Source organism: Camarhynchus parvulus, chromosome 14, assembly GCF_901933205.1.
Source record: "Camarhynchus parvulus chromosome 14, STF_HiC, whole genome shotgun sequence".
NCBI lineage: Eukaryota > Metazoa > Chordata > Aves > Passeriformes > Thraupidae > Camarhynchus > Camarhynchus parvulus.
In genome coordinates, this window is record NC_044584.1 from 13,242,342 (window position 1) to 13,269,785 (window position 27,444).

General features: G+C 38.5%; 1 protein-coding gene across 3 annotated transcripts in view; it reads left to right on the forward strand.

The window, feature by feature from the left end:
- MRTFB (myocardin related transcription factor B) overlaps positions 1 to 27,444 on the forward strand; it is a 67,143-nt gene that overhangs the window by 30,611 nt on the left and 9,088 nt on the right. For 2 of the 3 annotated variants that reach the window (XM_030957798.1, XM_030957799.1), the window contains 10 exons: positions 9,860 to 9,925; positions 10,908 to 10,963; positions 11,530 to 11,605; positions 12,122 to 12,283; positions 12,813 to 12,997; positions 17,045 to 17,185; positions 18,603 to 18,850; positions 20,414 to 20,567; positions 22,682 to 23,704; positions 25,079 to 25,234. In XM_030957798.1, the coding sequence (XP_030813658.1) occupies positions 9,860 to 9,925; positions 10,908 to 10,963; positions 11,530 to 11,605; positions 12,122 to 12,283; positions 12,813 to 12,997; positions 17,045 to 17,185; positions 18,603 to 18,850; positions 20,414 to 20,567; positions 22,682 to 23,704; positions 25,079 to 25,234 (2,267 nt within the window). The remainder of the gene's footprint in view (positions 1 to 9,859; positions 9,926 to 10,907; positions 10,964 to 11,529; positions 11,606 to 12,121; positions 12,284 to 12,812; positions 12,998 to 17,044; positions 17,186 to 18,602; positions 18,851 to 20,413; positions 20,568 to 22,681; positions 23,705 to 25,078; positions 25,235 to 27,444) is intronic. The other variant, XM_030957800.1, reaches the window with a different exon arrangement.

Genomic DNA, 27,444 nt, shown 5'->3' on the forward strand with positions numbered 1-27,444 from the left:
ATTCTCACACCTTTCTTCCTTAGGACACAAAATTACTTCAAAATATGATGTATGAATTATAAAACTTGGAAAAATTAAAAATGCAATGATGTAGAGATCCAATTCAAAAGGTGCCTTTGTTTCATAAGCTACTTCGCACAGGTTTGGTAAATGTAAAAATCCTGAGATAGTGCAGTGCTTATTTCAGCAATGAGTACCTTAAGAGAACTGCAAGGTGCAATTTTTTTTTACTTAGTATTTCTTTATAAGAAAAGGGATTTTTGATGGAAGTAAAAACAATAACACTGTCTTCAGCAAATTAATATTAAGGACATTAGCAGTTTAGATTGCAAAACTGAATTTTTTTCTTTCCTTGGCTATTGATACACATTATAGCATCCTGTAGCATGGGAGGAAATCCTCTTAATTACCCTACTTACTTCTTGTAAACAGCTCAGATACTATTGTTGCATATTGCCTTTTTTGTGAAAAAAATTCTTACTTTTATCTGTCTGATCAAAATTACCTTTTGTATGAGCAGTGAACAAAAGATATTTTCTGTCTCTGAGGTCAACCACACAGTGCTAACTAAACAGCTTTTTCAGAGATTCCTGTACCATTGACTACCTCCTGCAGCATCTTGTAGCACTGTCAAATAAGCAACCAAAACACTTGGAAAATTCAAGTGAAAAGCCTCAAATGTGCATACAGTTACTAAGGAATATTCAGTGCCATCAAACAGTGCATGTATTAGGATCTGGGAGTATATCTGGACTGCAGATTGAAAGGTTTCCCAACAGAACTGGAGAGAGTTGAGGAAATCTTGTTTTATCCCCTGAATTGTTTCAGTATAAAGATGGATGAGCTGCATGACAGTACAGAACTCTTGAAGACACAGTATTAAATTGGTGAAACAGATCAGTCTGGTGCTTAGGTGGGATTTAAAAGGAGGCTGAATCCCAGTTTGTTTGCACCATACTTTTCATATCATAATCTGAGGTTCAGAGTTACCAGTTGCCTGCAGGCTACTCTAATTTTAAAAAACTAGCCAGGAAGGAAATTTTCTTTCCACCTTGAAACACAATTTCTTTCCGGGATTTGTTATGCATTTTCAATTTACTGGTTTGTGAGGAACTGGAGACTGGCAAGTGCTGGAAACAGGATACAGAGTGCAATGAGTGGATTTCTCAGGTGTGCACTGGAATTGTCTTCGTGCTGCCTGAGTAACAGATTACCAGGTGTAGTCAGGAAGGATTTCTTCCCCTATCCCTTGCAATCAAATCCATGTTGCATGAGAATTGTTTATTCAACAGACTTCCTGCTACTGCTGGCATGTTGGGTATTGATGATACTCTTGACCTCTTCTGCTCTCCTGCCCTGGCATGATAAAGATTCTGCTCTTGGTTCATTTGGGTTGGTTGGTTTTTATAAAGAAAAAGCTCTGACTTGTGTTATCTGGTGTTCAGAGGTGTTTTTATGACCCCTTATTAGTGGTAGTCCATCAGGTATGTTTCTTGAGACACAGATAATGAGAAAAATACTGGTGAAAAAAGTGTTATTCTTTTGTTAATAAAGGAAGCACTGTAAATTCTGTGTAGTGATCCTGCAGGGCTGTGCTAAACTCTACCATAAACAGTCTCTTTAATGTCATGGATAATTGTATGTCGTAAAAGTAAATCAGCACTTACTCCACAGAATTTTCTTCTTCAGTGTAGCACTTAAATTAATAATAAATACATTGTAATACCATTATAATAAACACATGCTTAACTACTTCAATAAACCAAGATTACAATGTACTAATTTGATTTTGTATGTAATCTGTATACAATTAGAAGAGGATGGTGGCTAACCAAGAGCTTTTAAAAAACTTGCTATGGCAACTATAAGATTTCTTGAAGTTTTTATAGAAGGATTAGTACTGCTGCCAAGAGCCAGGGGTATTCCCATCCAGCCCTACCCTGCTTACTGCCAGGCTCTTTCTCCTGTTGGCATTAGGAGCCCAAAGTCCGTGGGTGTTGCTGAAGAGCTTTTCTTTCATGGTGCTGCCAGGCCAGAGCACAGACCTGACAGGAGGCACCTCTGCCAGTGTGAAATCAGCAGAAGCAGCTGGGGGTGGAGGGAGGCACAGACCATTGGCTTTTCATTGGTAATCCTGTGTTAGATCATATTGAGTTATGAAACCATTCTCTGAAACCACTGTCTGCTTTGCTGCTCTGCTGGGGGATTCTTCTTTCCTGTCACATCCACCACAACACGTGGGAGCCTCAGCCTCCAGTGCAGGGTCCTCCCTAATGCAGCAACTTCCCCATCCCTGTGATCAGCTGGACTCACCCACTGAGCATCTGCAGAGTCTGGAGCTGTCTGCAGCAGAGGTGACTCAGTACCATTGCTCACTCCCCCGTTTGGAAGCACGCAGCTCAGTGCAATCCACCTTGCTCTGCTTTGAATTATTGTGTACTCTCCTGAGGTGGAGAATCTGCTTGGGTGTGCATTTTGTTTGCTGTGCCTAGGAATAGCATGGACAATGGAGGGGGCTTGGCTGGAAATCATCTGTCATCGTTCTATGTAATACACTCCAAATTATCACAAAGGAAGCTGTAATAGGTGTAGAATTTAAACTCAAGTTTCACGAGTCCCTTCACAGTACACTTTTTGGCTAATAGTAGTATTTGAGGAAATGCAGATTATTATTTAAAAAATCAGAGGTCTGCACTAAGCAGAGTAATACTTGCAGATTTAGAAAATGTTATTGTTAACATACTGAAGTTATGCAATTTTACAGAAAATGGAAATATAAGCTTTAGTTTGTTAAGACTTCTCACCCAAGATGATAATGATTTTTCTCATTTTAAAGATGTAAACAGAATCATGAAAAGTATAGATTTTGCTTTTTACATATCCATGCATATATATATATATATATATATATATATATATATATATTCATCCCAGCAGACATCCCAGTAATTTGTTTGAAGGCTTGTGTATGTTCTGGCTGGTTTCTAAGCAACATGTTCCATAGCAATAGGATACAATACAGATTGTCCTATATCCTAGTCATTTAAGCCTCTCAGCTAATGATATTGTTATAGTTCATATGTTTGTTTGAAATGTTGAGTTTATATGTAGCTCTCTTTGCCATCTAGGTTTTCATTTTCTGCTTTCAGTGGATGCTGTTCCTGCTGGAAGCACTCATCTGAGCATCAGCACTGGCTGCAGACAAAAGCTTTAAATCACAGTGGTGTCATTTGAGAGATCTGGATGTCCTGCAGGGCTTCCCTCCAGAATTCTGGAGAGATGATCTGAAATGGCCCTCAGTAGTGTCCTCTCTTGTACTTTACATTTACACAGTACATTCCTAAGCTGAAATGGAAGTATGACTGAATAATTGTTTAAATTGAATATACAAAAGAGCTGCTTCAACTTTTCTTAATTATTTTGGATATAGTCTTAGCAGAAAAATCACTTATACAATAATGGAAAAAAGAGCATTAAAATTATATAACAAGCCAGCAAGGGGTTTTTTAAACAAAAGCAAGTTAAACTAAGTAAAATAGTTCCTTTTTAAAATTATATCCTAGCATACATGGAAGTTTTGAAGGCATTCACCCATGATCAGATGATGTCTGATACTTTTTACAAGATGAATTGGTGATAAATTATTTTTGTTTTAAAACTAAGAGTATTTGCTGTTACTACCATCTTCAGGCTGATGGGGAATGAGTACCACACTTTAAAATGCATTTTATCTTAAAATTCCATACAACTTAGAATCATTTCTAACAAATTAAAGGTAGCTATTTTCACAGTTTTCTCACCTCTCCTTCTTTGACATGCCATATAAATGAAGTGAACATTATATTAAAAAATTTCTGACTTTGGACTGGTGGAATGTGTAATAACATGTGCAAACTACCATATTCCATAACCTTCCTGAATGATGTACCTTGCATATCACCTGCGCTTTCTTTTACTCACTACATAAGATATACTTTCTACTATTTTTTAATTTGCAGAACAAATATTAGTGGGAAAGATGAACCATTTTTTAATAGAGTACAATACGTCATCATAGAGTTGAGGGAGAAATCTCTACTCAGGAGAAAGCAAAACTTATTTCTGGAAGATTAACCTAGCATAAAGTTAGGGTGTGTAGAAAAGCCAGACTTTAGGATGTGAGCAGACGGGCTGTGGGGTGCAGGGCAGCAGTGCAGGATGCCCAGAGAGCACTCAGGGCTTTAGGATGTGAGCAGATGGGGTTTGGGGTGCAGGGCAGCAGTGCAGGATGCCCAGAGAGCACTCAGTGCTCAGGTTCTGCAGCTCTGGAGCTGTTGCCCTGTGAGGCTGGGGCACAATTCCAGGGCAGAGGTGATGCTGGGATCACTCCCGGTGGAATTCTCTGCTCTGTGCACTGCCACACGCTGGTGACACTCTTGCATTAAGGCTACACCTGCTTCAGCCCCGGGCCCAGGGGACACTTCTGTGTCCCCCCTCGCAGTGCCGGTGCCACTGCAGCCTATGCTGGGAGCCTCTGCCCCCTGTGCCCCAGCCTCCAGGGGCCACCGGCTGCAGAAAAGCTGTTGGCAGCTGGCAGAGAGAAATGGAGGTTTTCAGTGTCCCAGGTTTTCAGTGAAAGGAAACGGCCGCGGTTCCAGCACTGTCTGTTTCCATGGCAGCCAGCCTAGCAGCCTGCGCTGGAGTTTCTGCCGCTCTTGGAAATTTCCAAGGGGTTATGGAGGAATGTTGGACATTACATTTTCTCATTTCCACTTGCAGTTTTAAGTGTTTAAATAGGTAATATCTGTTGGATTTTAACTTCAAGAGAATAATGAGATGATTACATACAGAACATTAAAAAATCTCAATGTGTTGTTTTTCTTCTTGCTGCCATTTGAAACTACTGTGTAGTGTCTGCTGGACCCCGTGTCCCTGGTGAAATGTTTGTTTCAGCTGTGTAATTGGGAAATGGCAACAACTATTTGCTGTTTCATAGTACCTTCTATAAAAAGATTAAAATTTGATCTTAAATTAATATGTCATTTATGTAATATATGTAATGAACTATGTTAGATGTGGAATTATTTGTGCTGGAACTGTGCACAATATGGGTTCTGGTTTTTTTCAAGGCAAGAGGCAGTGGTGAAAGCTTGTCAATCAGTGTAGATAGCATTGTTCCTGCAGGACAACTATTGATTTATTTTTGGCCTCTTTACATTCCAGTGCCTGTGATTATGTAGTACTACTTTGAGACTGCTCTTCTATAGGATACACATTACAGATTCAAACAGGAATCACTTGCTTAGCTCTGATAAAAGCTGTTTGTTGTGGTGATTTAATAATATACTTTATTTCACTCCTTCTGCCACTCACAGCAAGTAAAACATGCCCAGAGCACTCTGTTTGCTGCCTTTCCAAGGTGTACAGAATGTGCTGTGTCTCCTCAAGTGCCTGTTGGTGACACTTCTCCTGCTCTCACCCCCTGGAGCGCTTCAGCAGGAGATTGAGGAGCTGCTGGTTCTGGTTATGCTCAGTCTCTGCCCCTTTGGGGCACACTGTGTGTGAACCTGAGCAGGACTCCTGGTGTGAGAACAGGGCATTCATTGCCTTTATAAAAGTTGCTGCTTTACAGAAATACACTTCCACATAACCAAGTGCATTGGTTGATGGATGAGCTCCCCTTTCTGCACCATCATCTCCATCCCTGGTCAGAAGTGTTGATTCCCTGGTGTGCTGACACTGGAAGGAGCTGCAGAGTGGAGCACCAGCCTCTGGCACTCAGCTTTTGTGCTGGCTAAACACTCTCCCTCCAGTGCAGTCACAAGACTTCTGCTGACTCTGAGAGTCAGCAAACCAGATGTTCTTACTGTGAGGAGGGATTATGCTTTTTTGTTTTGTCAGTAAGTATTAAATAAGCTATTCAAGCTTTAATGATCATTTTATTGACTTAAGAAGACACATGGAAATTTTGGAATCTCTCCACCTGGTGTTCAAGTGTTAAAATTGTATGCTTAGTTGAAAACAAAAAAGAATATCCTCCCTTCTCCCTCGGTCAAAGCAGGAATTGGTCTGACCTCTCTGTGCATGGCTTTTATTCAGAAGCAGTTCACAGACAAATTTTTAGAGTTGCAGTGGTGTGAAGGAGGATTCCTGCCAGATAATGTGAAGTGCAAAATATCTGTACTGTCTTTTAACAACTACATTTCCTCAGTGGTGTTAACATTGCCCTTCTTTTGCATGTGTACTTGAAACAGGAGGAACAGTATTAACAACATTAATAGTTTTTCAACATATGTAAATATTTGTTAATGTTGTGCCTTCAGTTTGGAGATCACTTATGATTTTAGATGTTATGTAGGTAACTTCCTGATTTTACAAGTGTAAAAGTGAAAGGTAAACTATCTGTCAGCAAGCTGAATGGATTTACTCTGATAAGAACCATCTGTAAAACACAATGCTTGAGTAAACACCATTCCAAGGGCAACTTTGCTTTGTAGTACCTCCACCTCCTGTCTTTCGAGTTCTCCCTTCCCCACATTCCATTATGGTTTGTCTGTCAATGGTTCTTTAAAATAAAGGGGAGGGAGAAAAACAAAAGAAGGAAAAAATATCCAAACCCTGACCCACACTAGAACAAGAGTAAAAAATATATATGCATATATAATATATATGTGTGTGTGTATATATATATATATATGTTGTATTTGGGTAATGCTTCAGTGGTTTTTAGATTTTTTTGGTGGTTTTTTGGTGGTTTTTTCTGTTTGGTTTTTTTTTAGGCTATGTCCTCTTATCTCATCCAGCTTTACTAGATTTATCACTTTGTGTGTTACTGACTGTTCTGGAAATCTCTTGCTCTATGGATTTCCATATATATGATAAGTAAAGTCTGTATTAGCTTTAATTACATTACATTTAAACCAACCTGCCTTCTGTTCTAAATAGTTTCTCACAGAAATAAATGAGCAATTCTTTGCCATAAGTGGAATTCTCCTATGGCTCATCCTTGTCTCTGAAGATAATTTCATTATATTTTCCTTATTGAAAACGTGTGATTCAGTTTCCATGACTCCCATGCTCCTGCCGGGCTGGCTGTTCTTGTGAGTCCCCATTTCCTCCTGAGCTTTTCACAGACCTCACTCCTCTTCCCTTCCTTCATACCCACACCAGGCTGCCCTCCAGTATAGAGAGACACATCTGTCTGTACCTGCAGAGACAATGTAGGGTCACTCCTGACTGTGGTGTGACCTCCTGCTCTGACACCCTGACCTGTAACCCAGGTGTGCTCTGACTGTGTGAAGTTTTGCAACTCACAGACAGGTGTTTCTATTTCTTCCTTATAAACAGCTTTGCTTTTTACTTTGTGTCACTGTAGGGGCTGAAAGTATTTTAGATCCTCTAGATCCTTGTATTTCTTTTATAGAGCTATCAATATTGGCTTTTTTCTGATGGATTTGCTTTGGAATAGCAAAACCTTTTTAGCTTTCCAACTTTAAAAAATAATATATTTAGGGGTTTTATTCAAGATTGCTTTCTATTTGAAAATTTTCTATTTAATACTGCATTTGACTGCTCAATATTTATCTTTTTAAAAAGTGTAGCTATGAAATACTTTTTCAACATTAGTTTTGGAGTTGATTGCAAAAGCAAACATCTGGTTTTCATCCAGCTTGGTTTCTGTTTAACCTCTTTGCTCTGGTCAAGTCAAAATCTTCAGTTATTATCTTATACCATCTTTCTAACTATGAGTCATCTCTTCTTTAGCATTCCCCTGCAGTGCTTTCCTATTAGTCATGCTACAGGCTGTCCTTTCCTTATTATGTAATATATAAGTTCATGATATTTATCTAGTAAGTGAATAACTACATGTTCTGTATCTTCTATATCTCTAATTTTCTCAGTTTCTATGACTTGTCCAGATACAGATGGGACAACTTCAAAATCTTCCCTTATTGCTTTGTAGTGCCCAGAGTAGATGAACAGATGATGGGCAGACAAGTAATGTTATGAGAGACAAAAAGGTTTGTTACGTGTTTTTCTTAAAAAATGCTAAAGCTTCACATGTGAGCCATAAGGTTTATGTGCAGGTACATTCTTACTGTGCTCTCCCTTTTGCTCTAGTCCCACTGTATGTTCCCTTTTTACACTGTACATTGTTTAGGATATGACTCAGTTTTTAGTCTTTCTGTAAAGCTTAAACCAAATATCTGACCATAATTGAAGCCACAAATCATAGATACATTCCTAAACTACACAGCAGGGCTTCCCATCATTTCTATTTAGAAATAGTGTTCAGTATAATATATTCAATAATAATGTTCTTTCCCACTTGTGATTACTAATATTGAAAGCACATCCCTAGCAATGCTTAGGTAGTTATAGCTGAACCAGCTCCACTGACAAAATGGGCTTTATGAGAATGCTTAGTGAAAAAAAAATTGTAAAAGAAAATTGTAAAGTCTGAACAGATCTGCTGTGCCACAGCCCTGAAATGTTTGTATTTGAACTCTCAGTGTTTGTGTGATACAAGAAAATAATGTCCTTGTTTTCAGGACTTGCTATTCCCGGTCTTAATGCTTTAGCCAGAGGAATATCCTTCCTGTACTGCAGAACAGGAAATAAGCTGGTTCCTTTTAAATTCTGGAAACAATGAACTTTGTCCTTAGCTTAATTTTTTAGAAATTACATTCATTTTGATGTTTTGGACAATGCATTAGCTTGTTTTGCTTCCTTGTAAAATACAATAGGAACAGCATACCATAATCATACACCCATAATAAGCTCTCAAGTCAGAATTTCAGCATGTAAATATCACATCTTTAATGTGATTTATACTTTGTCTCTTAACTGTCCCTTGTTCAGAAGATGAAATTTCACTTTGGGGTAGTAGCTATATGTGTCAAAGAGATAATGAAGCACTATGATAAATTGGTATAGAAACAAAGGGAAGGGAGAAGTAGAAGAAAGAAACAACTGTTTTTTCCCCTTGTTTTCCCCGCTGGCAACAAAAAGCCATAATCTTGAAAAGTATAAAACTTTTATGTCTACCTCTTACCCCAGGTTTTGTGGTTTCTGTTGTAGTATTTAATATATGTCACATTGGTTGACACACAGAAATGTGTGAGAAACATTTTATTAAATGTAATGAAATGTAAGAAGTTACCTCTGAAGCTTTATAAGCTGTTTTTCCACATTTGACAGTATTGGATTTATTCTGTCCTTTCAATAATTATGACAACACATATCTCAATCAAATCCACCAAGATTTTCTGATGTTCAGAGAGAGTATAAGGTGTGTTCCTGATTGTAACACTTTTTTGTTGTTTTTAAATAAGGCAGATAAAATTCTGCTTCTCTCCAGCAAGGTTTTTTTAAACGTACAATCAGTCTTTATATTAAGAAAAAACCTTAAGAGCAAACAATCAGTAAGACACACACAGAGCTTTGCTTCTAAAATGCTCTGCACAGTTCATTTCTATTTCAGCCCAGTGAAGTCGTGTAAGATTGGCCTAGGACACACAGTAAGGCTCTGTGATCATTATGGGCTCCAGTTTATGGTTTAAACTCTTTTTACCTCACTGATTTCTTGATGTAAGCTCAACACTCCTCATGAGGCCTGACTGGTAGGAAAAGTGGATGCATGTGGGAAATACAGTCCTGGCATCAGATGAGATTGAGAGCAAACTCCGGTGGGGATGGAAGTAATCCCTGGGAACTGTTAACAGCAGCTGTTCTAGGATGGCTCGTGGGGGGTTACTGTCAGGTTTGAATACACAGCAGAAAGTATTTCTAAGGTTGCAGTACTTGCTATCACTGGAATGGGGGTTTTGCACTTGATGAGGAGACTGCTCATACAGGAATCAATGTTTTCTTTTGTCAGTACTTCAGCTGAGGCTGCAACAGAGACGGACACGAGAACAGCTGGTGGACCAGGGCATCATGCCACGTAAGACTTACACCTAGTAATTTGTATTTCTGTAGTGTTAATTATGAATTGAATATATAAAATGATGAAGATAAGCACTTCTGTGAGATCATTAAAAATAACTTTAGCATTTGAAAAGACTTGCAGGATCCTTTTGATAACCTAAGTGAGCATGTAGTGAATTCACTGTGCTTCAGTGAATTCATGTGCATCATGTTTCAGTTAAAATAGCCATTGTGACAAAAATGCAAGGATTTGTAGACCTTGTCTGATTCTGCTTTTATTTTCTCTATTTAAATAATTATGACTAATTTACTAAATGAACTGAATTACTTAAATGAGTTGACATTAATAATAAAACCAGCAGTTTTTAAAGAGTAGAATGACAAAGGTTGCCAAACAAATGAGGGGTGTACAGGATACATGGAGGATCTCAGAGGATAGCACTCAGATGGAGCACTCTACAATTTTTGTTATTGCTAGGTTAACAATGGGTTTTTTTACTCTTTTTGCTTATTTAGAAGCTAGACGTCATTCTGTTTTCTACGATGAACAATTAAGGCCTCTACATTTTTCTATATCATTTTTAAATCAACACATAGTTCTTAAGGGAAGGTCCAGTTCTCTCTAATAACAGCCAGGATGAGGTATGGACAGCCAGAAAATTCAGTGGAATTAATTAAATTAAATTGGCATTTTGGCATTCTAAACCTTACCTCACAAAATTTCCATTGTGGGACAGTTTTGATAAGTAAACAAACACCTTTGTAGATAGCAAAAAAGTTAACCATTACATGGTAATAATTTGTTAAATATTCCAGGTATTCTGTATAGGAGTATTGCTCATCTCGGCTAAATATAGGTGGATACAACTAGCACAAATCAAATGTAATCCTGCAAACACAACTCTGAGGTGGTGTTAACACTCATACACACATTCTGGTTAGCATATTTCTTTAGAAAATTACTTCGTGTCCGTTTAACTCTTACTCTCCCTTCACAGCTTTGAAAAGTCCAGCTGCATTCCATGAGCAGATAAAGAGCCTGGAGCGAGCCAGGGTAAACCACTTTGTGTAAACTTGTGATTAACATCTGGAAATGGAGAGTCAGTTTTTTGTGATACTAAATTCTCTGCGTACATGGAAAAATTCTTACCATTACAGTAATAATGTGTGCTTTTATTTTGGGAGAATTTGTTAAAATAAAATATTAAACCTGAGAGAAACTTCTCTGAGCCTTCACAGATCAGTGGGGATTAAACTTATGGGGGGTTAAAGCATATGGGGGGTTAACCTCCAGTTAAGGATTGGATACTTGGGGAAATTATGCATCTGCAGTTTTTTTCTATGGCAAATCTATACTATTGTGATTATGTGGTGGTGTGGGATCAAATCCAGAAACATTCCCATCTTGTTTGAAGAAGATGGAAATCCATCAGCCCTGCTTAACTGCTAGGAAAACAGAACAAAGCAGGAGGAACCCCTCTGCTGCCTGTGTTTTGACAGTGCTACCCCCCTATCTGAATGAAACTGCAACTATTCATTGATTGGACATGGCTGATTTGTCAAACTGCTTTGAGTTTTTAAGTGAACAGTAGCTAATGGTGTTTCCTCCTTTCTTTTAAGACTGAAAATTTCTTGAAGCACAAGATCCGGAGCAGGCCGGACCGCTCGGAGCTGGTCAGAATGCACATCCTGGAGGGTACGTGCTCACAATGTACATCTGGAGCTCTGCTCACACTGCTCACAGCAGGGCCTTGCTTCTGCTCTCACTTGTCTCCCTGAATGACACTTGGTGGGAATTAGTTCTAAAGGTTTATCTGCTCTATATCTCTGCTTCTACAGTGTCTGTGGTAGTCTCTATGCTAAATTTGTGTATTAACAGATACATCTATGGCAGTGAAGGTATTCCCAGCAGTGTATTTATTTGTTTGCTCTTGCATATTGTTCTTGATCTATAATGGTAATTATAGTATCAGATCTGTACATGGAGTGTTTCTATTTCAGTTTCAACTCATGCCCTAAAATGACCTGACAGCCTTATGCTCTCCCCTGGCCCTAAAGAACCTTTAATAAATGTGACTGTTATGCTGTTATCTGTTATACCTGGCTGCTTTTGATACAAGTGGAATGGTTATTGCAAAGACAAGACAATGTTGTTTGTCATGAGATTGGGGAACAAGTGGAACAGAATATTTGAATCAATATATCCTTTTAGAGACCTTTGCAGAGCCTTCACTACAGGCCACTCAGATGAAACTGAAGAGAGCTCGCTTGGCAGATGATCTGAATGAGAAGATTGCTCAGAGACCTGGACCTATGGAACTGGTAGAAAAAAATATTCTTCCTGTAGACTCCAGCGTTAAAGAAGCCATTATAGGCAAGTAAAAGTCCCACAGCTTCTGTTTGTGATCTGTTGGCATTGTGGAAAATAAATAATTTAACTCTTGAGGGTAAAGGTCACTAGAAGATAACATATGCTAAGTTTATTACTACTTACTCTTTCAGCTTCTGAGACCTAAACTTTGTTATCATTTAAATAAAGTAGTCCTATTTTTACATGAAACTTTGAAAATACATTTTTTAGAATAAAAATCATTACAAATAATCAAACATCTGTAGCCATTCCTCAGCCTGTCATAGGTGTCTGCGTGCACTCCACATCTGTTGAACGTACCTTTTAATCTCTTACTAAAACCACTTCTGCTCCACACTTGGTTTTATTGATTCCTTGAATATGATTTAATATGGCTCTCATATTAAAAACACAATAAATACTTAGGTACCATATGTTTAGACTGCTGAAAACTGATCATTTTCCAGCAATTAGCTAATTCTGCCATAAATGTCTAAATTCAATTTGTGCAATTAAAAAAAAAACATTGTTTCTTTCTATGTAAACATTTTAGCAGTTGGACAAGAGAATTACCCTCAAGCTTTGGATGATTTTTCATTCGATGAAGACAGCAGTGATGCTTTATCACCAGATCAACCAGCCAGCCAAGAATCCCAGGGTTCAGCAGCTTCCCCTGGTGAGCCAAAACCAAGTGACTCACCCTCACCAATAACCCCAAATGCTGCTACAACAACACAGGTACAGTTTTTAAATGTTAAGATCTTCACAGTATGGTTTTTGGTCTGGCGCTGTAGAAATGGGGCATGGTTTCAAACGGAATGAATACATCTGCTGCTACAAAGGGCTACCTGGGACTCTTTTCTGCTTGGGGGTGTACAGAGTAAAACCCTGGCTTAGCTGGTGGCAGTGATGAAATTCCCATAGGCTGCAGTGAAGCCATAAATTCCCTGAAATTCATTGTGTCAAGATCTGCAGCTTTCCCAGAAGTTGTTTAAAAGGTCATGGCCATGGTTTACTCCAGCTGTTATTGATTACTTAATGTCTGTCTTCCTTCTGGGCAAGGTCTTGAACTCATTTAGAATTAAACTTTACTGAAACAACAACAGTTGATGTCAGTTCCGTTACCTTCAGAAAAGTCCACAAAAAAGGTTTCCCACATAACTTAAATATTCTTTCCTATATTTTTAAAATACTGCCTAAGGAATTTACTATTTAAGAAATCAAAATAACAGTTATGTTGATTTCTCTGAGGTTTTTAGCATTTCCTCATGGTACTTACAAAGAAAGGAAAGTAACTGTGTCATGGCAGATAAAATGTTATCTTTATAGCAGAGCATCTAAATGTGTGAGGATTTAGAGAGCTGTGGATTTGCTCCTTACTGCAGAAAGTAATGTAAAAGTCAACTGTTAAATAAGTAAAAAAGAGATAGCTCTTGTTAATGCTCCAAAGTCTATAATGTCTTTATGACCATGGACACTTGACAGCTGAGTGGTTCAGGATGTGGTGTTACTCTCCTTGGTTTTCTTATTATCACAGGAGAGGGAAAAAGTATTGTAAAGTTCATATGCAGAAACAATGCTGGATGCAAAGTACAGCACAATTTTATTTCATTGTTCCCTAACATACAGATTAAGATATGAGTTGGGTTTCACATTGAGAGAACATAATTTGTGTTGAATAGATTGAAAAGAAACCACATGAAATTAGATTCCTGAGTAAGGAATTAGGTTCCTAATGGAGAGTTAAATAAAAATACTCAAAGCAATACACGCCAAAAGCTTTTCAAGTAGGAAGCATAAGATAGATCTGTGATTGCAGAAACAAAAAGTAAGGCACTTGAACGTGATTGAAAAAGTGCTTCAGATAGAACTTTAAGCCTTTGCTTATGGATTTCATATCACATTACAGCCACTTCTGTGCACACATCTAAAATGAGAAGTTGTTCTTCTGCAGAACAAAACAGATGCTCATCTTGTTGTTCCTTTTGAATTAAAGAATAACAGCACAGCAGTCCCTACAGGAGACGTGTCTGGGAATGGCTCCTTTATTCTTTTAATTTCCTCTGATAAATTTTAAATTTTATTACAACAAAGTAAATACAAAAAATACAAAGAACGTTTTGAATAAAGCAGAGTGCAGCCAGAGTTCTTTTAAAGACCTCCTCCTCCACACATTTCCAGACATCAGAGGATGTAACATAATTTTGAGAACCTTCAGCTCTTGCTGACTGATGACCTAAAACTTGCTTTAACCCAGTGTACTTGCATCTGGTTAGGATTAGGCATTTTAGTCATACTCTAAACAGATCAAATTGGGGTATTCACAATTCAGAAGATATTAAATAGTTATCTTCAAAACAGCTGGAGAATTTTGCTTGATGGCACAGAATGACTGTTTTCCCTAATATATTCTCTGTAGCTTGTTGACCTGCTAGATTCTTGTTGGCATCTAGCAGGAAAGGTACAGAAAGCATATTATTTGGAAATAGGGATCCGTTCAAATTAAATAATGACTAGTTTATGAAGCAATCAAGTGAAGAAGTCAAGACCTGTTAAATCTAAGTTTTTGAATTTAAAAATAAATTATGTGCATGGTTCATTGCTTCATCTAACACTTGCAGGTAAAATTGGGAAGTCTGTAAAAAGCTTTGTGTATAGGTTAGGATAATGACTAGTGTAAGGAAAAATAATTTACTCTCTGGCAAGAGGAAAATGTTTAACACCATGATTTTCACACAGTGTGAAAAGAGGTAATTTGGGGTTTTGGTGGTGCTTTTTTTTCTGTCGTGCAAGTCCAGCAAATAACAGGCACTGTGTAGATATCAGGTGCTTTCCAGAGCAAACACTTTGAAATTTGGATGTAAAAATAGAGACATTTGTATCTTTAGCCTGCCACCATAAACTGACAGGATCCCAGGCCAGGCATGTGCACAGTGTTTCAGTGACAGGGAGGGCATGGTAAATCTGCAATTTAATAAAGCAAGCATCAGGAGCTGTTCTTCTGTGTGGCTGCAAGACAGAGGGATCAAACCCACTATTCAGTTTACTGGGTTATGGGAAGGCAGCTATAGTTGCCTCTCGGCAGCTGATGGTTGGGAACACAGCGAGATGTCTTAATGAAACACGAAGATAAAATGGAAATTTCTTACAAATTAATTGTGAGCAAAAGTCAGAGAGCTTTGTTCATGCAGACTGGCACCTCGGGAACCTGCTATCCCAGAAATACAAAAGAACCAGGACACAGAGTTGCAAAATGTGTACCAAGTTAAGTCCTTTGTGGTACAATCCCATGGAAAAATACAGGAAAGGTACAGGAAGAAATGAAACAGAAAGAAGTACCTGTCGGACTTAATTATAATGCAAGTCTTGGAATTAATTTGGAAGAAAAAGGATGTTTACTGATAGGAATATAAAGAAGGGGCTTTTATAAAAGGAGCATTGTACTAGGTGATCTAATTGCTTTCTTAAACAATGGAAGTGCAACTGATGTCATCTGGCTGGATTTATTACTGGATGATATTAAACACTAGGAAAATGAGGATGGAGATTACCAGAAATGAGACAGAAAGAGGGAAGTCCTGGGCTGAAAGGAAGCTGGTACCAGTGCTCTGTGGGAGTTGATCTGGGATGTTCTGGTTTCGTGTTACCGTTAACAACCTTGACGTAAGAACGGCTCACCTAACAAAAGTAGGAAGATGTAGTCAGCACACAGTTGGATTGTTATTATGCAAAAAGAACTGGTTGATTTGGCTTTTAGGAGAGAAATGCAATTCCAATAGAATGAATAGTTCTTGGAAAGAAAAATACACAATGGCCCTCACAAAGAAATGTGGAAACCTGGGGACTCTTGACTCAAGAGAAAACTGAGGAGGAAGAGAGCTGGGGTGCAGTGTTCAGCAGTGGAGTCGGAGCTACTCTGGACATCTTCTGTGAGATTGCAAGCCTGTCAGAAGAGATGATTCCAGTAGAAGTGCTAATGCCACTGTAAGGATGCAGTGAGACTCTATGTGGAATATCCTGTACATTTTCAGTTACTTATATCCAAGAAAGACTAATGAAAACTGTTAATCCAGTTAACTGTAACAGGAGGATAATCAGAGAACAAAATCTCTGTTTCTAGAAAAGAGTAAAGATTTCTTTGTATATCTAGGAACATGAGGACTGAGATCTGTTTATGTAGAGTCTGTATTCCATCAGAGGGATATTCACCACAGAAGGAAATAATAAGGTTTCTTTAAGACCTAAAATCACAAACCAATTTCAGCTCAATAAAAATTGGTATGACAAATTTAAGATGAGCAAAGTTTGGGTTTACACTTCTGCTGGCATAAGATACAGAAGAAATGCACCTTCTGTCCTGCTGCGTGATCATTCTGAAGCAAGAAGTTTGTTTGCCTGTGTTGAAGTTTGACATTTATGAAAGCAATGCTTTTCTGACAGTGCTTGTTTGGGTGGTAAGATTCTCCTTGTATACACAGAAATCTGACTTCACACAAAAAATACTGAAGGCCTCAATTTTATAGTAATAAAGCAGTGTTTTCATAGCTAACTAAGAAGTCAAAGTAAGAAATCATTTTATTTGCTGTGTTTGAAGTGGGCCAAACTGTGCCCTTATAGAATACTTGTACACATGTACAGGAGTTCCGTTTTCACCATTCCTCCAAAAAAGTATTTTGTCAATTTGATGTGGTAGTAAAATGTCTTAACTTTTTCACATTTTTTCCAGTTACTCAGACAGTTGATGTTTTTAATGTTTCTCTTTTTCCTTATATTTTTTAATACTAGTATCCACCTTTAACCTCTCCAGTTCCTGAATTCCTCAAAACTCCCTCTACAATCGAACAGCACGTGACTCGTTCCACTGCTGCAACCACCCTGACCACAACCACTGTATCTGCAGCAAAGCCTGGGCCAACCTTAGTGAAGGTGGGTACCTGCAACTGTGGCCCCTGAGGACAACATTCTTCATCTGTGTGCTAAACACACAGGGCTGTGTTTAATGAAAAACTACACAAGTAACCTTACAGTGCCTGTAGCTAACAACTTCTGCTGCTGTTCAGGGGAGCATTCTGGGCAGGTGACTCAAAGTTTTTGTGTGCTAAGGTCAGCCAGTACCCCAGAGACCAGCTCATTATTGCAAGAGGTCCTTACAGTACAGTTGACAAAAGTTTTCAGGCAGAATTGTGCATTACATAGCTATGGAAATTTTTAAGAAATAAGGACAGTAGATTTTTGCAATACAGAGTTTCTACTTTCTGTCTGCCTTCTAATCTAGTTTTATTTGGAGGATAGCTGAATAGAAAGAGAGTCACTGCATTCATAGTCTACCAGTAACCAAAGTGGTGAACAGCATTGCTCCTTTTCCACAACTGTTTTCTTAGTTGGTTTAATGTATAAGCAGAATGCATTGTGAGGGAGAAGTTACTGTATCCTTGTTGGGGATCAGAAGAACATACCAATTCTCTTTTTGCACTGACTTAGCCAGCAGCATTGAAAACCCTTTCAAATACAGTTAGAGAGGGATTTCTTTTAGATATCCATCATATTTCATTTCAGTAACTTCACTGTCTTCATCTGTGTTAATATTTGTATGTAGACTTCTACTTACCTACATGAAATTAACTCAGTTAAATGTACAAGGATGACCTCTGGCACTCATTTTCTAATATAAATTTGGCTATATCCTTTGAAATCACTGGATATGTACCAGCTTACTTAATGTGGGACCTTAATTCAGATGTACCCCAAAAGAGGCTATCTGTGTAGTGAACAGGTGTGGATCAGCACAGCATTTCTGCTTTGATACCTTCTGTATGATTAGGTAACTGCCTTCAATTTTTCCCTCAAAATAATTTCAAAGAGCTTGTAAAGGAAGAGAGTTTTAACCACTTGAGCATTGCTAATGAAGATATTGCTGCCTGTAATTTATAGGAGTGTCTGTCCATGCTTTCAGTCTAGACCTCTAAGTACCTCAGATATTTACAGATGGAATTTAGAATACTGGCTTTTACTTCCACAAACTAAGTGGCTTTGAACTTAGCTGCTTAAGAAGAATGCCTCTTTGCAATGACAGGTCATGACTAGTAGAATCCCTTAGCTGTGCCACCTTTGAAAAACCATTCACAAACTGTGATTTGATGACCCCTACATGTGCAGGGGATAAGCCAGCTGGAGCATGTTAACCTCCCAAGGATGGTTCATTTGGGGATGTTTTCAAGGACAATTGTTTTCAGCAGCTCTCTATGGTAAAAGTGCTGTGGTATGCTGCGTCTCTGAGCCATGCATAACTGCTTTAAGTGACATCTGTTGTGATTTTGTTTCAATCTTTTCCATCCATAAACAGCAAAGCCACCCAAAGAACCCAAATGATAAACATCGGAGCAAGAAATGTAAAGAACCTAAGCCAAGGGTGAAAAAATTGAAGTATCATCAGTATATTCCACCTGATCAGAAAGGTGAGAAAAATGAGCCACAGATGGACTCCAACTATGCTCGTCTGCTACAACAGCAGCAACTGTTTTTGCAGCTGCAGATCCTGAGCCAACAGCAACAACACTACAACTACCAGACAATTCTACCTGCACTGCTGAAGTATGTGAAGCATTGTTTATGTCCTTTTAAGAAAAAACATATACATCAGTTATAGGCTTAGGGCTTTAGAAGTAAACATGGTTTGCAAACATGAAAGAGACAGTTGGAACCCAAGAAAACTTTAAGTGCTATTATGCATCACTGTGGGTATTATTTGCCTTATTTGACAGGTGGTGAGGTTGTTCTCTTGTTAAAATAACCCTGAGGTCTGAGAAGCCTTGAGGTGGTCCTAGTTATTTTTATGTGACATGAAAACAGAACATCTTACCTGTAAGATGGTTTTTTCTGACCAAATGCATATCTGAAACTCGAAAGTGTTTGTGCAAAATCAAGAAAGTTTTGACACCATTTTCACTCAAATGTGAGATAGGTAGTCAGGAGAGAAGCTTGCAGACCATGTCTTTAACAAAGGCATGCACTATTCCTGTGGGTTTATTTTTTTACATCGAATTCACAAACCACATTCTTGAACTTACAGATAAGACATAACAGTCTTTTTAGATTTGATAAGATCTGTCTGTTGTTTATAGCCTCATCTCTAATGCTTATATGAGTTCCTCATTAGTACTGATCTTTAGCACTTTTACCAGTGAGAAGTATTCTCACTGCTTTATAGGTAGAAACAGTCAAAAAAATAAATGTTTAAAGAGTTGCCAGCATCCCATAACAAAACAAGAAGTTGACTATCTGCAGAGTTTCATTCTCATCATCTAAGACCAGTCTTTTCCTAGAAGTGCTTAAAGTGTAGCATGCCACAGTCACACAACCCTAAATTCTAACTGACTTTCAGCTATTTTTTTAAAATGAGTTTTCACTGAGTTCTTTTTCTTCAGCAAGTGAGGCTAGAAAAGCTAAAGCTACCATCTGTGGTTGTATTTATAATTACCATGTATCCTAACATTTGGACTGGCGATGTTTCTGCCTGCTTGCCCACGCTTCTTATGTTCCATTTACTGACATTTCAGAAACATTTCTTCATAAATCAGCTGAACGAAATAGAAGAGCTGACTTACGATACCTAGTGTAAATGGTGGCATTTTTAGTTTTTTACAATTACTTCAGAATCCTTATATGAGATTCTTGAGTACAGCTGATAAAAATGCATCATCTTCAAAGTGAACTGCTTTATGTCAGTCCATAGTGTGTGTGAACATTGGACATCTATGGAAGGGTTGCATCACAGAGTTCAGTATTGGGGGGTGGTTATTGATGCCAGACAAAAAACTAATTGCCCTGGCTGGTGATTAATTTGTGTAAATAGAGTTTGCAGTCCATAGTGTTCTTCAGAGATACCATAACAATAATCAAAACTATGAAGCATAAATTGGTATGCTTAACTGCAAACCAAACCAAAATAGCAACATACTACTCTATGTTTTCCTGTCTGTTTTGTTTTACTGAAAATACTTAACAGTAATGTGTTAGGTTAAGCATGGATTTGTAAAAAAAGTTAATTTGTTCATTATCTTCACAGACATGAGATTCAGAATCATAGCCTCTTGACTGAAAACATAATATATTTAGCATTGACATTCTTGTCCCTCTTTTTCCTATTACTTGAAGGCCACTGAATGACAAACAGAGCAACAATGGGAATTCACCACTGAATACTCTGAACAACAGTACACCAACATCAGCTGCCAACTCACCAAGACAGAACAGTAATGTTCCTAGCAGGAAACCAGGTCCTCTACCTTCAAGCTTGGATGACTTGAAGGTAAAAGATAAGAGGGATTTGTCCAGTCCTGTGCATTACTGTAATTCATAACTTGTGAACTGTTACTGTCGAGAATATGCCTGGTAATTTGTACCAATGAAAACTGTCCTTTCCTCCTAATTGGTTAGGATAACATTGTCTGAGTTTTCATACACAACTCTCCTGGACTGAAATATTTGATTCCTCATATGCATATGTTCCAGAACTGACATTTCTTTCCCAAAGAATTAGAAGAGGAGGAATTTCAGACACATTGTATTGGTCCCTCACTATGACACCTTGGGTAAGCTGTGAGGTTCACTTCATGTGAAGTTTTTCAGCTCAGGCAGATTTAAACACAGGAGCAGTAATTTCCTCATGACAATTTCAGTGTATCAGTGAAGAGGTTTAGTTAAGCAATATAAATTAGAAGATGGCCTAATAAAAACATACTCTGAGAGGTCACTGCTATAAATAGAAACAGAAATAAGACTGTAAAGAGAGAACAGACAATATCTTCTTACCAGAGTTCAACACATCTGAAAATGAATGCTAAATTCCAAAATTTCTTTAAGTTATAACTAACTGTGTAGACTGTTCAGGTTGCACTATGAGGGCATTGCGTAGGATCTTCTTCCTTCTGAAATACATGAGAAGGAATAAAGACAAATCTGAGGCAGCTTGTGGGGGTTTAGGATTCAGCAGCTGTAGGAATGTGCCAAACTTCAGCAGCAGCGTAGGGACACCTAGTGGGCAATTAATTCCTTTCTCTCTGCCTTTACCAAGGTTTGTGAGGGGTGGGAGGGAGGATTCTTTTAAATTTGAAGGGATAAAAAGAAGAAATTCCATAAGATTGGATTCTCAAGGTGGTAATACATTATCTTAAGTTAAAACCAATCTTTTAATATGAAATAAGTCTATAACATGCAATTCAAACAACAGCATTTGAAATCAGTTTTCCAGTCTTTAAATTTTTAACTAAAAACTGGTGAAGATATTTAAGTTAATATCTGAAATTGTGCTTTGCAGTGATTAAAGCTGTTCACTTATCTATTTCTTGGCACAATTTATTGGTATTCCTCCTGATGTGGTAACACTCATATAAGCCTTCCTTGCAGACCTGCTGGTGGTGGTTTTACCACTGAATCAGCTAAATCAGTTCTGAGTTCAGGAATGAATTGTTGAAAAAGAGAAGAATTAGAACACACTCTCAAGTGCAGAGGGTACCAGACTGGGGGAAGCAGCTGATAGTCACTGGCTAGGGAGTTATTTAACATAAAATTGCTGTGGGTTTTAGAGATGTAAAATATATTGCTGTGACTTTTCATCATTTCCAAATCAAAAATACCTCCAACTTAAATTCTAGGCTGGCTGAGTACTGAAATACTACTGAGGTCACTACCTTCTGTTCTATTAGAGGTAGCTCTAATATGCAGGGAGCCCCAACACTGCAGTTATTTGTGCTGCATGTTTATGATAAACATTTTGAAGCATAGAATCAATTTACACTCAACATATTTGCACTTTACTTTGTCTGTAAGCTTATTGGAAAAAACTGAGAATGTTTTTCTGTCAGAAAGTAATTTTGACTGCTTAAACTGTTTTTGTAAAGGAAACACAGATGGCACATAGGGTGACTGTTTGGTTGCTAATTAGCAAGAGAGCCTTTTGTGTTTGATGGGTCTATTAAATTATCAGCTGACCTGATAAAGTTTCTCAGAAACAGATCTGTCTGTCCTGATGGTGTAACAAAGGGGCTCAGCGTGCTGCTGCTCACTGCTTTTATCTGCACTGCTGCCATTGTCTGCTGGTTTGCTACAGAGGTTTTTAGCTCAGAACTGGAGCTGTAGGTGCATTTTTCCATGTTGAATATTTATGAAAAAACATCATCAATTTGCTACTATTCGCTGTACAACTGAACACTGCTAAGATTTTGGCCACTTAAACACTGAAGTAAGTAGGAGGTCATGGCAATGTGTTCATAGATAATGCATGCTGTCAGAACCCAGAGGTTTAATAACTAGCAAATATGGGAATGAAAATAATTTTCATTATTAAGATGTAATAAGAATGTCTATCAGTAAGTTTTAATATTTTCCTTTTTTATTATAGTGTTTTATTTTGTTTTATTTCAGGTGGCAGAGCTTAAAATGGAGTTGAAACTGAGGGGATTACCAGTGTCTGGAACAAAAACAGACCTTATTGAGCGTCTGAAAACCTATCAAGATCTTAACCACAATGGGGTTGCTACAAGTACCTCTGTGACAGTGACCACTTCTAGTGGGGCCACAGGTAACACTGGGGAAGTGACTGTGGCATTTCCTGTTGCAACAGTAAATAAACCAGTGGCTAATACGATGTCCAGCTTCCCTCCAGAAAAAACATCTACTGCACCTGGCAGCAAAGCAGTAAATACTGAAAATGTCAGCTCTCCCCTGCCTATATCTCCCTCTCCCTCTGAACAGTCCAGTCTAAGCACAGATGACACGAGTATGGCAGACACTTTCCCAGAAATGACCATGATGTCACCATCCCAGTTCCTGAGTACTTCACCCCTGAGGGCAAGCACAAACGAGGATAATCAGAATCGCAGCAGTGGCAGCATCTCAACCATGGAGTTTGATGTAGCAGAAAAGGACCGCAAGCTTCAAGAAAAAGAAAAACAAATTGAAGAGCTCAAAAGAAAACTGGAACAAGAGCAAAAACTTGTGGAAGTATTGAAAATGCAACTTGAGGTTGAAAAAAGGGGACAACAGCAACAGTCTCAGACTTTTGGTAACTCAGCTGCTTTGGAACAGAAGCAGTTCAGTGCTGCTGTCAAAGATGAAACTGCCCCTGCTGACTGCTCAAGTACCAGTCAATCTGTCCCTGTAGCCAGCCATTCCTTAGGACAGCCCGTGTACACCGCTGGCCAGAATCCAGTTGCCAAAAAGGCGGTCATTATCAAGCAGGAGATACCTGTGGCCAAAGCTGAACTTCAGAATGCCATTTCTCAGTTTTATGTTAGTCCACAGAGGCAGCCACAAACTGCAGTTGTTGCCCAGCCCCAAGCTTTATTAACTACCCAAGGAACTGCCCAGCTGCTCCTCCCACTGTCTATCCAGGGACCGAATGCTGCTACTGCAGTGCAATTACCAGTTGGAAACATCAAGTTGCAGGTAAGGGTGTTTCTGTTTTTTTATCATGTAACCTGCATGGCAGTATTTCATAACTTAGTGTAAATAGGTAAATGTGCTGCTTGTAAGATTAACTTAAAACTCAGGCTTAGCCTGTTTCTGCTTAAGGGGAACAGTACAAAAGCTTGAGCTGATCTTGTAATACCTTCTTCTAATACTTGTTTCTTTGCAACTTTGTTCCTAGATACTCTTTCCTGAACAGCAGTTGCCTTACCATGTACTGCCTCCATGTACAATTTGATTTAAAGTAGCATATACCATCATTTTGTTAACTGCAAATTGTAATAGAGAGCTACAATCTCAGTACTTTGAGATAGCCCTGTTTGCAAAACATATGTGAACTACCTACTATGTGATGATGCTTCAATATATTTAAAAATGTGAATGCCAGATTGTACAACTCTCCTGTGGACTTAGAAAAAGAAACCATGGTTGTGCAAATATTATTTCTAGGCTGACTATGGGTAGTGAATAAATACAGCATAAACCAAGACAGGCTATAAATATAGAGGTATAGGAGTAATCTGACCAAGCTGAATCAATGTAACCTGTTGGTCTGAACTAAGAATGGTAGAATTAAGCAGTAATGCACTTCCCAGTGGCATTGTTTGAACATCCCCTGCCACCCATCATGGCAGCAAAGTATTCTTCCAGCTGCAGTGACTCCCTGGCTGTTGTGCATGCTGTGGGCCTAGGCTTGCTGCAAGCCTGTGCAGCAGCACATCCAGCAAACCTTATGAGGGGTGGAAAATTCTGGTGAGGATGTGTTGCATTGGGCCCCAGTCTGCAGTGCAAGAACTGTTCCTAGGAACTATACACCCAGATCTCCATGTGAATTGTTCTAAAATCCTGCTAGAATTTTGCTACAACCTTAAGCAGCTTGTCCTGGTATGTTACTTCATCTGTACTCCAGAAAGTTTTCCACTATCACTTAAAATTGTTTTTAATGAGGTTGGACACGCTTCTTGCCTTTCACTGGCCATTAAAAATTACCATGGTCTTAAAAGCAACCTTTTTCTTGCATTATCAGTTTTGTCTTCTGTTTACTCAAGCCAGTTCTTATAGTCCTTTCTTACTGATACCTGCTCTCTCTGTGCCCTGTTCTTTTTAGCATTTTTGCTGGGCTCTCTCCAGTTTGTCTTTGTCTTAAACTCTGTTGGCAAAATAAACATCACCTTTTAGCTGGGAACTCCCCAGTACCAAACACAGTAACAGTTTGGTTTCCTGTGCAGTTCCCACTCATCCCTCCCAGAATACAAGTTACTGCTATTCTGCTTAAGGTGTGCAATAGATTTTTACATGATGTAACTTAGTGTGAGATACAAATAATTCAAATATTTTATCTTCATCCTTTAGGCTCAATCACAAGCTGGAATACAGACCCCATCACAAATACCTGCTCCTATTTCTTCCTCTGGCCTGGTGCAGACAGCACCTCAGATGCATGCTCCACAATCAAAACAAAATACCATCACGCAGCACGCACTTGGTCAGAGCCAACAAATCAGAAAGGTTTGTGGATAGCAATAAACATTAAGATAAATAGTTGTATAATCTAGTTCTAGGCAGTGCTTTGAGAATCTTTTTTGTGTCATCTGTGTTATATTCAAATGATCAAGTCACCTAACATCTGTACCATGTTTTGCTGTGTGATACTATGGGCTTGTAACTCCTTTTTCCAAAATTTTAGTCTGTGCAGGACTTTATTTTTCAGTTGCAGATAAATACATTGTCGAAAGACTTTTTATCTTAATGGTACACTTAGGGCATGACTCCTACTGCATCCTTCCTCACGCTTGGGACAAGTGGTGGGTACCACGTATATTCCAGTCATTTTCTCTTATTTGCCACTGGCTCTAAATGTGAGATTCTCATAGGCAGTTCTTAAGGGAAGGCTTTTACTTAGGACTTCAAAGATTTATTCTTTTATAGAAGATAATTCTGGTTTTCTGACTTTCCTTGTTGATGTCATCCCTCCTTATGAAGAAAGCTATGGACTCAGATCCTGAGGATGGTAATTCCAGTGAATCCTTCTCTTCCTCTCTACCAAAACAATCAGCTCTGTAATGTCCCATTCCAACACATGTTCCTCAGCACTGGGTGTACAGTTGTGACTGCCACTCCAGTCATGTTCATATGGGAACTCATACCAACCCATCAGTACCAGTCATCACAAAAGAAAAGGTTTTCTCCTCCTCTGAGCCTCTTCTAGACTGACCTCTATTATTAGGAATGTGGAGATTAGTTTTGGACCTTTACTGCATCCTTATCAGTGGACAGCAAGGTTTTTCAGCCTGCCCCTAGGGACAGATAATCCAGAAACAAATTCTAAGATTAAGAGGGTCATTTTTACAGTGTATTATGTAACTGTTACATCTCAGCCTCCAAAGATCTTATTTCAGTTTACAGAAGTGCATCATGAACCCCATGTTCTGCTGTGATTTGGGGATTGTTCCTGAGCAGTGTGACCTTATCTACCTCTGCTTGGGCTCTTGTTGCAGATAACAACTTAATTTAGAGGATGTACGATTGTGCATTGCCATTCTCTAGAGAGCTGGGTGATAAAGGGGGACACAGCTAAAGCAGCATCAATACTCTTCACACTGCTTGTTTCATGGACATTGAGGTTATCCTCCAGGAGTCAAAATTGACATACATCCAAAAAGCAGATTTAATGCAGGTTCTCTGGGCTTTGGTGAGGGGCTGATCTTACCTTGTTAATGTAACAGGTCCTACAGAGAAATTTTCCAGTCATCCTGAGGCATGTACTTGTACCAGAGACTGGCAGCTTGCTGCCATTGCTGCCTCCAAGTTCCTTGAAATGTCTGTAGGACATTTTCTCCAGTCCTCCCTGCTATTCAGATCAGTTGTCATGAAGACCACAGTTCCCAGCAGAGTTTGCAGCCTGCTGTTGCACTAGTTTTAACATCAAAATGAAAATATCGATGGGATACAACAGATCAGGACACCCCTCATGCATTCAGCATTAGATCTACCTCTCTCCATCCATTACCTAAGATTTGTCACCTTTTTTATAAAGGTCTTTGGGAGTGATACTGAATTTACAACAGCCTTACATGCTGATGCATTCATAGTTTCTCTTAATCTCCCTTTAACTCAAAAGTATGAGAAACAGGATACTGCTGGAAGTCATTTACAGTGAGTATGTGGACTACCAGTTGAAGAAATAATAAGTTTCATATACCAGTAACCAAACTTATAGTTGATACCCATGTCCATCAGTTTTATCTTTTGCCTCTCCCTCAATCCTCATAGATACCTGTTATTACTTTCCAAAAAAAATTAGAATTATATGACAGACAAACTATTGTGTCTTAAAACTGGCAGGAGAGGGCAAATGTGGATATATGTACAGTTTGTATCAGGTCAGAAATAAGCTCAAGTTATTGACTGTCCACTAGATGGGGAAATTATGGATATGCTATTGAACTGTTTCATACACTTTCCTCATGCTTCCTGGAAAATTGCAGGAAAATGTTTTTAGTAATGAGTGATGAATGAAAGTATGTCAGAGCACAAAGTTTCTTTCAGAAACTAACTGTTCTGAATTTAAAAATTATTCCACTTAAAGGAAAAATCAGTATAAATAACATTCACTTAATAGAGAAGTTAAGCAAGCAAGTACCTTAGAAAAAAAGGTCTTCTATTTCATTAATGTAATATATCCAATGTTACCTTTTTTTTAAAATAAAAAACCCACA